The sequence below is a fragment of the Somniosus microcephalus genome, chromosome 3 (assembly GCF_052327205.1).
Source record: "Somniosus microcephalus isolate GS21.2 chromosome 3, FLI_Smic_1.0, whole genome shotgun sequence".
Classification (NCBI taxonomy): Eukaryota; Metazoa; Chordata; class Chondrichthyes; order Squaliformes; family Somniosidae; genus Somniosus; species Somniosus microcephalus.
The window spans coordinates 294,030,892-294,045,170 of record NC_140989.1 but is presented as its reverse complement, the minus strand read 5'-3'; the positions used below and the strand labels follow the sequence as shown (position 1 = coordinate 294,045,170).

General features: G+C 42.7%; 1 protein-coding gene across 1 annotated transcript in view; it reads left to right on the top strand.

Annotated features, from left to right (window-relative positions):
- Positions 1-14,279, top strand: part of negr1 (neuronal growth regulator 1) — an 828,235-nt gene that overhangs the window by 749,816 nt on the left and 64,140 nt on the right. The window contains exons 5-6 of the mRNA XM_085982785.1: positions 2,200-2,320; positions 10,283-10,434. Of these exons, the coding sequence (XP_085838911.1) occupies positions 2,200-2,320; positions 10,283-10,434 (273 nt within the window). The remainder of the gene's footprint in view (positions 1-2,199; positions 2,321-10,282; positions 10,435-14,279) is intronic.

Below are 14,279 nucleotides of genomic sequence, written 5' to 3'. Positions count from 1 at the left end.
ACCCATTAACAAAGCAGAACAGACAAATTCAGGTTATCTCCATGTACCAGAATACCATCTTCATCTTCAAAAGAATTACCGATTTTGGATTCCCCATCTTGATCTCTGGAAAAACCTCATAACAAGAAAATGCTGGATAACAAAAAGAAACAACAAAATGTCTGTACAAACACAAACTGAAACTTTCTGGAAATATAGGGAACAAAATAATTTCATGATTAATATAAATGTACATGTCTTCAAACCTGTGACCCTCCAAAGTCAATAATGTAATTTGAAGCTTACCATTACTGTCACAAATTTTGAATTGTTTGCTTCTTTGTAACTAAAGAGCAGACTGTATATTTTGGCCAATACATCAAATGGGATCTCTTTCTGGATGTAAGTAACAGGAAGGAACTTTAGCTCTTAAGGAAATAGTTTTTCTTCATTTGATGTAATCACAATAATTGATCATGACTGTTGGGATATATTTGTATATTGAGTCATCAGTTCACTTATTGTTCATTGTAAATATGTATGAAGTGTGGGGATTATGCATGTAAATATGAATTGAGTGGACCTCTGCAGACAAAAATGTATTTCATTCTGAACCTAATGCAATCTGTATACTGCTTTTAATTGAATCATCTCTAATGCTAATGGGAAAGAATAAGGAATTTTTTGATTTGGCCGGGGAGAAGCAGCAATCCCAGAATGGATGCTTTTCAGCAACCGATAGGTTATAAACTGCAGTTTGTTTTAGTTCAGGAGTTTGTTCCAAAATTCTGGTGCCTGACCAGCTGAAAGAAACTCTATATTGATCATAGCCTGTGTTATACATTATGATATATTATGCTGTTACAGAAGCTGAGACCTTAGCTCAGTAGCACTCTTACCTCCACATCAGGTGGCTGTAGGCTCAGGCCTCAATCAAGGACAGGAGAAAATAGTCTAAAATGACACTTCAGTGCAGTACTGAGGGAGTGTTGTCTTCCTGGATGAGCCATTAAACAGAGCTGTTCAGCCTGTTCAGGTGGATGTAAAAGATCCCATGGCACTTTTCAAAGAAGAGCAGGAAGTTCTAGCCCCACTCCAGAATTTGAGCACATAATCCAGGCTGACACTTCAGTCCAGTACTGAGGGAGTGTTGCACCGTCAGAGGTTTGGTCTTTCAGATGATAACTAAACGAGGCCCCATCTGCTTGTTCAGGTGGGCATAGAGGATCCCATGGCACTATTCGAAGAAGGTGTCCTGGTCAATATTTATCCCTCAACCAATATCATCAAAACAGATTATTTGGTCATTCATCTCATTGCTGTTGTGGGGCCTTGCTGTGTGCAAATTGGCTGCTGTGTTTGCTTACAAAACAACAGTCACTGCACTTTAAAAGTAGCTGATTGTTTTTGCAGGTCCTGAGGATATGAAAGGTGCTATATCAATGCAAGTTCCTGCTTCTTTCTTACAGGAAATGGAATGAAACCATTGAGAGAAAAAGTTATTCTATAAAAACTCAAAATTGATAATTATCTATAGGAGGTTTTGAAATTACTTTATGAATGACATTGCGTATCATTTGTCCATGTAATATGCAACATTGGCAGCAGTGTTATGCAAGATTATCTTAATTCAGCATGAAAGCACATGTGTTTGTTTTATATGTGTCAGCTGTGGCTCAGTGGGTAGCACTCTTGCCTCTGAGTCAAAAAGTGGGGGTTCAAGTCCCACTCCAGAGACTTGAGCACATGATCCAAGCTGACATTCCCAGGATGCCGTCTTTTAGATGAGACGTTAAACCGAGGCCCCGTCTGCTCTCTCAGGTGGATGTAAAAGATCCCATGGCACTATTTCGAAGAAGAGTAGGGGAATTCGTCCTGGCTAATGTTTATCCCTCAATCAACATCACAAAAACAAAGGATCTGGTCATTATCACGGTGCTGTTTGTGGAAGTTTGCTGTGCGCAAATTAGCTGCCGTGTTTCCTACATTACAACAGTGACTACACTTCAAAGGTACCTCATTGGCTGTAAAGTGGTTTGAGACGTTCTGAGGTTGTGAAAGGCACTAAGTACAAGTCTTTCTTTCTATGTGAAGTACACATGTAAATCATCTGCAGATCCAAAAGTGTTCAATTTAACTTTACAAAATAGCAAAATACTTTCAATTTTCATATCTTGTTTGTGAGTGATGTGCTAACACTGTGATCATTGTCTGTTCCAGACCCTCCCGCAATAATGGAAATTAAGAGTCCCGGGATGGTACTGGGTAAAGGAGGACTCTTGCGATGTGAGGCTTTAGCAGTTCCCGCAGCAGCCTTTGAATGGTATAAAGGAGACAAAAAGTAAGTCCACGCTTTGAAGAAAATCAGATTTCTGTTTTTTCTCTGATTGTCTTTCATTTTCATGCTGCATGTTAAACAAAATGTTGGCTGTTGTCGACAGCTATAGTGGTAAACTATTAGCTTGATATGCTACAGAAGTGACCATAATGTAATAATGCCCAAAGCTAAAAATTGAGGTGTTATTGAACACTCACTTTACTAGAATGGCTCCAGGGACGAGGGAGTACAGTTATGTGGATAAACTGGAGAAGCTGGAGTTTTGCTCCATGGAGCAGAGAAGGCTAAAAGGAGATTTGATAGAGGTGTTTAAAATCATGAAGGATTTAGATAGAGTAAATAAAGAGAAACTGTTTCCAATGGCTGAAGGGGTGATAATGAAAGGGCACGGATTTAAGGTGATTGGCAAAAGAACCAGAGGCGACATGAGGAAAAACATTTTTACACAATGAGTGGTTAGGATTTGGAATGCACTACCTGATAGGGTGGTGGAAACAGATTCAATAGTAGCCTTCAAAAGGGAATTGGATAAACACTTGAAGGAGAAAAAATTGCAGGGACATGGGGAAAGAGCAGGAGAGTGGGACTAACTAAATTTCTCTTCGAAAGAGCCAGCGCAGACTCGATGAGCTGATTGGGCTCCTCCTGTGCTGTACTATTCTATGATTGTATGACTTCTCTAAACCGAAGGGCAATAACTTACATTATAAAAACAGATATTGCTAGGAATGTAGAGCAAGTTGATCAGCATTTGAAAAGAAAGGTTTGGGTGTATAACTTAAAGGTGACTGAAGAATCAGCTTTTATAGTGCAGGCAAGGGCAAGTGAGGAGGGGGGAGAGGTCAAGCGTTTAAACACCCTGTCTACTTTCACAGGGGTAGCTAATGAGTGTAATAGTCTGGTAGCAAATTTTAAAATACTGGATGCATTGTTAAGTTCTGTATACAAAGGTTAACTGAGACAGGGGATAAAAAGGCAAGCATTTGTAAGAGAAAGGCATTGAGAAAGTAGACAGTTAGCCAGACATGACTCAAGATGGAAATAAAACAGTGGAATGTGAAGGATATTAGGAAAAAAAACTGTATTTCCAGCATTTCTTTTTCTGCTTTTGAAGATTTTCTCTTTTCCTATTGTCTCCCTTATAGTATGTTAACTTTATCCTTTAGGATCTCTTTTTTAACAAAATGACAATTTTTCACATTTTTCATAAGCATGTACCCTGCTTTCTGACATTAGCTGGCAATTACTCCACTGTGATCCTTGTTCTATTGTGTACTGATTGTGCTCATTGAAGACATTTCTGCTGCATGAACTTCTAACTGTGATAACTATCTACTGTTCAGCAAATGGCATCAAGTGTTCCAGTCAAATGATGCAATGAATACCCATGAGTACATATATTTCATGTAAATATACAACATAATGCCAGGATTTTTATCTTAATTTTATTGATGCAGCTGCTTTATTTTTCTATGCACTTTTAACTGTGGTTTGGTGACCATTTCATGTATGCAAGGCAGCTGCAGCCAAGTAACCATTTGCATTCCAAAATGATGTACTATGACATTAAAGTTCTTAATATATGCAATGAAAGGTCTAAAAGTGCACCTTACTAATGTGTATGGTTACTACACCACTGAAGTCTAGCAACCGGCACTATCACAACTGAAGCAATCATCCTAGTACTCAGGGCAGTCACCGGAATATTAAAAGTACCATAAGATAACATTGAAGTCTTGTGGTGGCTGAGTTGATAATTACATTGGGATCGGTTTTCAATTCCTGCATAGATCAGGCGGGCGATAGGCGAGGCATCTACTGTGCCCGCCCGATGATGTTGGCGGGAGGCCCAATCAAATTTCACGATTGGACCTCATTTAAATACGAGTGACGAGCTGCGAGTACTAATCGTGCTACTTATAGATATTTTGGGAGAGTGGAAAATCCAGCAAGCCTGCCGCTTCTTAAAGCCAGCCTGCATCTCTTAAAGGGGAGATGTAGTTTTTATTGGTGGTGTGAGGATAATACACTTGTGGATCAACAAGCACCTTGTCGACAGCCAGGGCACCCATATTTTCTGATCCTGCAGTGGAGGTGCTTATTGACAAAGTCAGGGCCAGGAACAAGGTCCTGCTTCCCTCAAATTGAAGATTGAGGCCACATCAAATAAGTCAACAGGCATGGAGAGAGGTGCCAGCAGAATTAATTGCAGGACCTGTGCCAGAAAAAGTTTATGACCTTACCAGGACTACCAAGGTAAGACTCCCTTCACATTTTACTCACTCTGAATACAGCCCTGTAACACCTAATTTTCTCCCGGCACTACTAATCCTTCCTTCCCCTCACCTCCAACCACAACAGGACACTGCACTATATACACTTCCTTCTGATTGCACTCACACAACAACAACTTGCATTTACATATAGCGCCTTTAATATAGAAAAAAGACCCAAGTCGCTTAACTATGTATTCAGCATCTGCTGCTACCCTCAAAACTGCCACAGCAACTTTCTGCTTTTATTTTGTTTGCATTTAGATTAATTCTCACATTTTTATTAATTTTTTTGTTACTTCACACTTTATACACTGGGGACAATATTAATTTTTAGCAGGGGCAATAAACTGCCAATCAGCAACCAGCTGTTTGTCACCTTCGCTGAAAATTACAATTACCCATGTTCTTTCATCCAACTATTTGGCAGTTCATAAGGAAAGCCTCATAAATATGATATTTGTCAGCCTTCCCTAAGCAATTCTTTAACCTAAATTAATTTACTTCCATGTTTGAATCATCTCATTGTTCAACTGTTTCTTGAGACTGTGGCCTTGAAATTTACACATTCGCCGCAATTTTGCCTACCTCGGCGGGTCCAGTGTGTAAAACTTGGATATACAACTCTCTATTCCTTCATCCAAGCAATTTATATACATGTATGTATGGTGAAAAGCTGAGGCCGCAATACAGATCCCTGGGGAACACCACTTGTCACAAACCATTTATCCCTACTCTCTGTCATGGCTCAGTTGGTAGCACTCCTGCCTCTGAGTCAGAAGGTTGTGGGTCCAAGTTCCACTCCAGAGACTTGAGCACAAAAATCTAGGCTGACACGTAAGTGCAGTACTGAGGGAGTGCTGCACTGTCAGAGGTGCTGTCTTTCAGATGAGATGTTAAACTGAGGCTCCATCTGCTCTCAGGTGGACATAAAAGATCCCAAGGCACTATTTCGAAGAAGAGCAAGGGAGTTATCCCCGGTGTCCTGGCCAATATTTATCCCTCAATCAACATCACTAAAACAGATTATCTGGTCATTATCACATTGCTGTTTGTGGAAGCTTGCTGTGCGCAAATTGGCTGTCGTGTTTCCTACATTACAACAGTGACTCCACTTCAAAAGGATTTAATTGGCTGTAAAGCACTTTGGGGCGTCTTGAGGTCATGAAAGGCACTATGCAAATGCAAGTCTTTCTTACCTCCCAACCAATTGCCAAACCACAAGCAAAATCTTCCAAGTGCTTATTTTTATGTGACCTTGTGTTTAGTCTAGTTGTTTGGGGTTACTATTATAGTAATAATGATATCCCGGGCAGCAATGTGGTCGGTGTCCTGTGCAGCATCAGTTGATTGCGGAGAAGGTTCGTGGTGTTGTTGGTGCTGCTGGTGTGCCTGGTGCTGCTGGTGTTGGGGCTGATCGTGGTGGGATTCTGAAGACCAAGACGAGATAGTTTCAAGTGCACCGATGCTGATGGAACAGATGGCAGGTGAAGTTGAGATGACAGAAGCAATCTGTCAGTGGTGAGAGAGGTTGTTCCAATGAGGTGACACTGGATACAGAGATTGCTCCAAACATTTGCTAGCTGCATAAAGCTCAATCTGTCTTCCAAATGCAGTAAGAAACAGCTTCTAACCTTGGAAAGTGAAATGCTATGAAATGGAAGCTTTTATAGAATATTTGCAGCTGTCAAGTTAAGAAATCATCCCATGCTGACACAACTCCCAAGCTCCTTGCCTGACGTGATCCCCAAGCAGCAGGGAAGCTGTTGCCGAACTCTAAAAAGCTAAAGGTGAGCTTAAAATAGTTTATAAGTGCCTGTTAACAAGCTCTTAATAATCTAAATTGCCTCCCCCACCGCTTGGTGTCAGGTCTGTTCAGCGATAACAGACCTGACATCCAGGAAAGCAGCGTGGAGATGGGTTGACAGTGGGTTCCCTACCGACTGTCAAAAAAAAATTTCCCACCTGATCCACCACCAAACGCACCCGCTAACCCCCTGAAAAATCCCCCCCCACCATTTCCAATACATCATTGGTGCTGGAATAATGAGCATGGAGTGGATCATCTAGACGACTGTAATTCATAGGACTCGGTGATGCTGCAAGAGGCACCAGAACTCAATTTATCAATGAATTGCTCCCATCTGTTTAACAGTCTCCTTTTGTCACCACTGCCATTCAGACAAATGGCACTTCCTTCAATGCATTACACATCCTAGAATCTCATAGCACCCTCTTTGCCTCTACCTGGCCCTGCAAGTCTTTATAATCTCCATGAAAACATTAGCACAAAATCTGTGCCTCCTTTCTTGTATGTTTGCAAGGTGTCAGAAGTGGCTAAGTGGTAGCACTCTTGCCTTTTGAGTCAGAATGTTATGGGTTCAAGTCCAACTCCAGGGACTTGTGTATAAAATCTAGGCTGACACTCCCAGTGCACTACTGTCTTTTGGATGAGATGTTAAACTGAGGCCCCATCTGCCCTCTCAGGTGGACATAAAAGATCCTATGACACTATTTCGAAGAAGAGCAGGAGAGTTCTTCCTGGTGTGTTGACCAATATTTATCCCTCAACCAACACCTAAAGACAAATTACTGTCTCATTTTCACATTGCTGTTTGTGGAACCTTACTGTGCGCAAATGGCTGCCACATTTCCTACATTACAACAATGATAACACTTCAAAAGTACTTAATTGGCTGTAAAGCACTTGAGATGTCCTGAGGTCATGAAAGGTGCTATATAAATGCAAGTCTTTCTTTCGTTTCCACAGCTCCATGAATACTTGAGCATAAGATAAGTACAGCTTCTCTTGTATTGCAGCCACTTCTAGAATGATCATTCATCTTCCTACTCCTTCCTACCGTGCGTCCCCTGGGTATCTGAACTTGCCTTTCTTTTTCCTGTTCTAGTGCTTCTTCCATTTACAATCTGAGGTCCCCCCGTATTGTAAGAGGTGGACAGCTGCTCGTGAGGTACAAATAGCTCATGAGGGTGTAGTGATGACCCTCCCCTCAAGGCAGCTTGATCCTAGGAAATGTCTGCTGTGGCCAACCTTCTCTTGACCTTCTGCCTGGGCCGTCTGGTCCTGACTGCTATGTGCCACTTCCATGGTGCTTTGAGGGGATGGGCCAGATGGCCAGTGTGTGCTGCAGTCCTGAGAAATGGCACCTCATGTAGGTCGACTCCAGCTGTCGCCATTCTCCTTGGCTCAAGATCTGTTTATCCACTGATCAACAGAACGTCTGGTCTAATGACAGCTATCAGATCCTGAAAGCCTGCCTCCTGGCCAGAAGTGTCTGAAAGCCAGTACACAGAGTTCTGACTAATCTGTCCCCTTCTACCACCAGGACTGCTGTCTGTGCTTTCGAAGAGGATCAGGTACCCACTGGTCCCAGCCCATTTTTAAAAATTCGTTCCTGGGATGTGGGCGTCTCTGGCAAGATCAGCATTTATTGCCCATCCCTCTCAGATGAGAGACAGCTACAGACTTCTATGAAGCTGCTAGACAGCAAAACCTTCTATCCTGTTTTTGCAAATGAGAGATGCACACTCCTGTGTCACACGTGCCAACCGCTGCAAGTCCTCAAAGACTGACTTCAGAGTCAGCACGTAGATCTGATATTTCTTGAATATCCTTTTCAGGCGAATAGCCATGAGTTCTGGGCTCGACGAATCCAGCACCAAGGGCAACCTCTGCAGCCTCCATTTGGAAAGTGGCACATCATCACCTACTCCCACTCCTTCGGCTATGTGAATCATCTAGTCCTCACTTACAATATCTACATCCCCCTAGATCAAAGTACTTAAGCTGACGCATGGTAGTGACAAAGCAAATGACACGGGGTGAAATGGAGGCGGTTGGAACAGAGGAACATAGGGCTATGCCATGATCTAAGGAGTCTCTGGTAGCCTGGTCATCATCATTCTCATCCTCTTCATAATCATCATAGTCCATCGGAAAGAAATTTTTGTTCTCCTCCTCATTATCATAATTTTCCTCCTCTTCATCATCCTCTACCCCCATTGCTATGTTGGAGCTGCAGAGAACAAAGACTTCAGCTTGGAGTAGATAAACATAACCCCTTGATTAAAGAGACTGAGGAAGCTGCTGGCTGTCTACTGCTTCACAAGGGTGCCATAGTGATTGTCTGGGTCAGTCACTGGGTATGGTAGTGCAGTGGTTATGTTACTGGACTAATTAAACCAGACAATGTGAGTTCAAACCCCAGCCAAGCAGTGTGAGAATTTGAGTTCAATTTAAAAATAAATACTTTTAAAGGAGCAAAAGAAGGTAAAATATGTTGTAAAAATAAATTTTATTTGCTGAAAAGATACAACAAAACAAAATGGACAGAAATCTGAATCATATGAAACCTGGACAGTGCAATTTAAAAAAAAATTAATTTTATGGGATGTGGGCGCCACTGGCAAAGCCAGCATTTATTGCTCATCCCTAATTGTCCTTGAGAAGGTGGTGGTGAGCCGCCACCTTCAACCGCTGCAGTATGTGTGGTGAAGGTACTCCCACAGTGCTGTTAGGTAGGGAGTTCCAGGATTTTGTCCCAGCGACAATGAAGGATCGGCGATATACTTCTAAGTCAGGATGGTGTGTGACTTGGAGGGGAACTTAGAGATGGTGGTGTTCCCATGTGCCTGCTGCCCTTGTCCTTCTAGGTGGAAGAGGTCGTGGGTTTGGGAGATGCCGCTGAAGAAGCCTTGGCGAGTTGCTGCAATGCATCTTGTAGATGGTACACACTGCCGCCACGGTACGCCAGTGGTGGAGGGAGTGAATGTTTAAGGTGGTGGATGGGGTGCCAATCAAGCGGGCTGCTTTGTCCTGGATGGTGTCGAGCTTCTTGAGTGTTGTTCGAGCTGCACTCATCCAGGCAAGTGGAGAGTATTCCATCATACTCCTTACTTGTGCATTGTAGATGGTGGAAAGGCTTTGGGGAGTCAGGAGGTGAGACACTCGCCACAGAATACCTAGCTTCTGACCTGCTCTTGTTGCCACAGTATTTATTTGGCTGGTCAATGGTTAAGGTGACCCCCCCCCAGGATGTTGATAGTGGGGGATTTGGCGATGGTAATGCCGTTGAATGTCAAGGGGCGGTGGTTAGACTCTCGCTTGTTGGAGATAGTCATTGCCTGGTACTTCAGCTGCATGAATGTTACCTGCCACTTATCAGCCCAAGCCTGAACGTCATCCGGATCTTGTTGCATGTGGGCATGGACTGCTTCATTATCTGAGGAGTTGTGAATGGCACTGAACACTGTGCAGTCATCATAACTCACTGTGCAGAAACATAACTCATATTGCTAATAACTGCTGGGGTGAAAATTCATGTCTAAGCAAAATAAACAACATAAAATTCCAAAATTGTCTTTCTTGGAATTTTAAAACCCACATTACATTTGCTCAATAAAAGCTGTGTTTAGTGCTTTTGGTGATCCCAGAAGGATGTTGGATGTTAACAGGATTTCCATCATTTTAGTTGTGCACTTTGGCTCTGTCTCATTGTACTCTGCTTTTTCCTCACACTGTTAAAAACAATATGTGTTTACAGCAAGAATGTGGGTTTAGTTCAGTACTATACAGCCTATGTACAGTGCAGGGCGGAAAGGCTGCAATTGCTATTGCTTGGTGAAGGTCATCATTTTCTAATCATCTTACTTGTTTCTGTCAATCCATTAGGTTGGCCTCTGGCAGGCAGGGGATTCAAATCAAGAACTTCAGCACCAGATCTATTCTCACCGTTACCAACATTACAGAGGATCACTATGGCAACTACACATGCGTGGCTGTCAATAAACTAGGGACAAGTAGTGCCAGTCATTTTCTACACAGTAAGTCTTGTGAAAGAATCCTGCATTTATTATTATTTCAAAATGAACACAGTGGTGGTGAAATGGGCTTAAAAGAGCTAGATTTGTGAGCTTTCCATTTTGTTTCATAAATGTCATTGCATTTTGATATTTTTGTCAAGACCTACCTATGTAATTCCAGTTAACAGTTCTTCCTTTTATTTAACTTACCAATTAAATCATCACAGCTCCCCTGATGGATTAGTGGATAAATGTGTTATGTGATGTGATGCCTCTTGCAGTTGAATAACCTGCACACACTTACTGTCCAGACTCACACATGAGGAATGGCCACTTGGGCGAGATGCTGTAGGACCCCCGGCACACATGGAATCATATCCCAGCATGAGTCAGCAGTTACAGAAAGGAGGCAAGTAAATTGGGAAGGAAAAAAAGGCTAAACCACTTTGTTCTTATTTTATATTATGCCCAAAGATGGTTTAGAAAAAGCAGTGGGTGTGGGGGTAATTGGAGGAGTCACATGTTCAAATTCTTCCAACCTTCCTAGGGCGTCTGATAAAAACAATGCGTTTTTCAGCCTTCATAGGGATTTCCATTCCTGCCGTGGACTCCAGCTACCGTGTGGCCAGAGAATAATTGCTGGACCTAGCACGCGGGCTAGTAGATGGCCTGGGAGAATAATGTTGCGCTCATGTACACTGGCTTTCAATTACATACTCTGTACATATGGCATCACTAAGCATTGTTGTTTCAGTAACAGAATTAGGGATGAATTTACAGGGTGGGGGAGGGGAAGGCAAACACTCAGTCCATTATAGACGCCCATTTCAGGCAGATGTCAAAATTCTCCCCCAATAACTCCTCTGCATGCTGTCCTACAGCCCAGGGCAGATCCTCCTCTTCCTGCTGTCTCCAGTCTTTACAACTTTCTCAGAAGCACGTCACTGCCTGACTGCCTCCAGGTTTCACAGGTCTCTGTTTCACTTTAAAAGCCTGACTCCAATGTCAGCTCTTTTGTCAAAACTGACTACCTTTCCTGCCCAAGAGTATAACCTACAAGCCCAGCTTGGCAGTGTCTCCAAATTCAAATGCATAAAGTTGTTGCAGTAGCATTGAGGGTGGATGGTTGCTAGAATGTCAAATTATCTTACATTGTCTCTGGACGCCTATCTGAAATTTAATATACGCCTGCCAGCCATGCGGTGCCTTGAATTTAACCTCTCGAGAGCTAAGTTTAGCTCAATAGTAGCATCTTTAACACCATTACACCAAAGTCCTCCTGAGGCTGCATAGTCTGAAATAACAAAACGTAACTGTGCAAATAAATTTCATTTTTCAGTGGAGTATCCAGAAATGTCTAAGATATAATCAGATACTGTAGGGTAAATATTCTGACTGGTGGTATCAATACTATCAAAAAGACTTTAGTCTGCATCCTGTATGCTAATGAAGATTGTTGATAAGCTCAGCAAATTGTGCAATATATGGGTGGAGCTCCTGCCCAGCATTACTTCCACCCATTCTGAGCAAGCATTATTTGGAGACGCTTAGTTCTATTTTGAATCTGGGCCAATGAAGTGGCACTGGTTGTGGACACCACCAGAACAAATGCCATTATAAGTGTCCTCATCAATGATAAGACAAGCAATGTCCTGTGTTGCCCACCGGTCATAAAAGGCATTGAACGAACCAGTGGAGACCACATGATCTCACTCCAAGGTCACCTGGGCACTAGGGCTTGGAACAGCGGCAAGCAGTCGGAGCCGCCCATTGATATTGGTATCTTGGACCTGTGGAGGGTAGTTTTTGCCAGGCCCAGGAGCAGCCCCACCAGGAAGTCCTCCAGTCTGCTCTCCCCTCTGCAAACCGGGTGACCAAAGATAAGAAGTGTTGGTGTGAAATGTAACCAGAAAAGAGGAATAGACCCTTCAGGTAATGGACAGTGGGTGCAACCTCTGGCACTGTATATAAATATTAAAAACAGTTTTATCTTGGCCACAAGATGGTCATGCAGCCTGGACTGAAACTTTAGCTATCAATACTTGTAGCAATTTCATAACTCTCAGAAGGTGGTACTTGAACTCACAACCTCTGGATTATTTTCCAGTACCATAACCACGACACTACCACACCCTGGGAAACTGCTTGGTAAAGTCCCAATTTAAAGGAACACAGGCTTTTTTAAGATAATGATTTCAAAGGATATTCCCTCTGCTTTCTGGATTTAACCATGAAGGAAATGTTTATGTAATGAAACAAAGAACAGAAACTGACAGTTAAAAAAAGCTGAAGATTTCAGCCAAACTGGAAGATCCTTAAAAAAGGATCTGTAAAATGTCTCCCCAGTACCAACATTCATTCCAACACTGGATGCAGCACAGTATCTACCTGGAAGTTACCAACTCCAATGCCCCTTGACAAATCCTTGTTACCTTATTGCCGAAAACAGGCCAACCGCAATATTTGATGCATTGACTGATACTAGTCGAAAGAAGGCATGCCAGGGAGATCAACAGGCATCACTGCTGGATTGCTTGCACTTGCCATGATGCCACAACCATATCTGCAGGTTATGGAATACTTGTCTGGCAGTGGTTCACAAGCGTCCCTGGGATCACGTGGGCCATGGGGAGCCAATCAAAGAAGGGAATCTCCCTTCATACACTTGACAAATAGACCTGTCAAATATATGAATGGAGATCACCCCAAAAACACTTTAAAACATTAAAAACATTTTTTAAAAAGCATCACATTTTTAAAATGAGTTGAAATTACAATATTAAAGTATTTTTAAATGATAAATAAGTGAATTTTTTTTTTTTTAGCTTTTTTTCAACTCTTATGCTGGTAAAAGCAGGCCTTATGCCTGCTTTTACCAGGCGTAAGATTTCTAAGGGTTTTCTGCAGGTGGAGGGTCTCCAGAAAGCGGAACTATCCACCCGCAGAGGCCCTTCTCCAGGAGAGCATTCTTGACAGATCGGAAATGCCGGTATTCACCACATGCGCTTCGCATGCCTGAAACCGGCATTTCCGATGCCCCCACAGGTGTGTACACAGCGCGTACACACCTGTAGGGATCGGAATATACAGCCCAATATTTATATACAGTGCCAGAGGTTGCACCCACTGTCCATTACCTGAAGGGTCTATTCCTCTTTTCTGGTTGCATTTCACACCAACACTTCTTATCTTTGGTCACCCAGTGTGCAGAGGGGAGAGCAGACTGGAGGACTTCCTGGTGGGGCTGCTGACCCATCAGCCAAACTGCACGATATGGACAGCACTGTCAGCAGTAGACAAGTATGCCGCCAGCACAATCAATTTGTTTTGTTTCTGCCAGCTTCCAGTGTCATATTGGAAACATCTGCACTATCAGCTATCGTATCACCCGCAGATGTAGGAAACAAGTGACTGACGTATTGGATAAAATAACCAGCTATTTCATTTCATAATGACTAATACTAGGAGCATTGCACAGCTGCCCCATGCTACCACATGGCAGCAAATTCCTTCTCTTCCTCTGCCACTATCATTGCCCCTCCTCACCTGTGTCCTTTTACTCACCTGCTATTTTCTCAAACTGTGTCCTCTGGAATGTGTGTAATTATGATGGTGGCTGTGGTGGTGTTTACAAACTTGTGAGGGGCATGTAGGGTGCTGTCTTATTCTAGCCTAATAGCTTTGTCAGCAGGCTGCTATTCTACGCCCACAATGACAAAATAGTTATGAATATTACAATGCAAACTCCAACAAACACCTTCAAGAGCAGCTTGCATTACAAAATAATATTTGTGTGCTTGTATATGCCTGTGAGCGTGAATGATAAAGGCAAGACATAGGCTGAATGAGGCCTGAGGCTTCACATC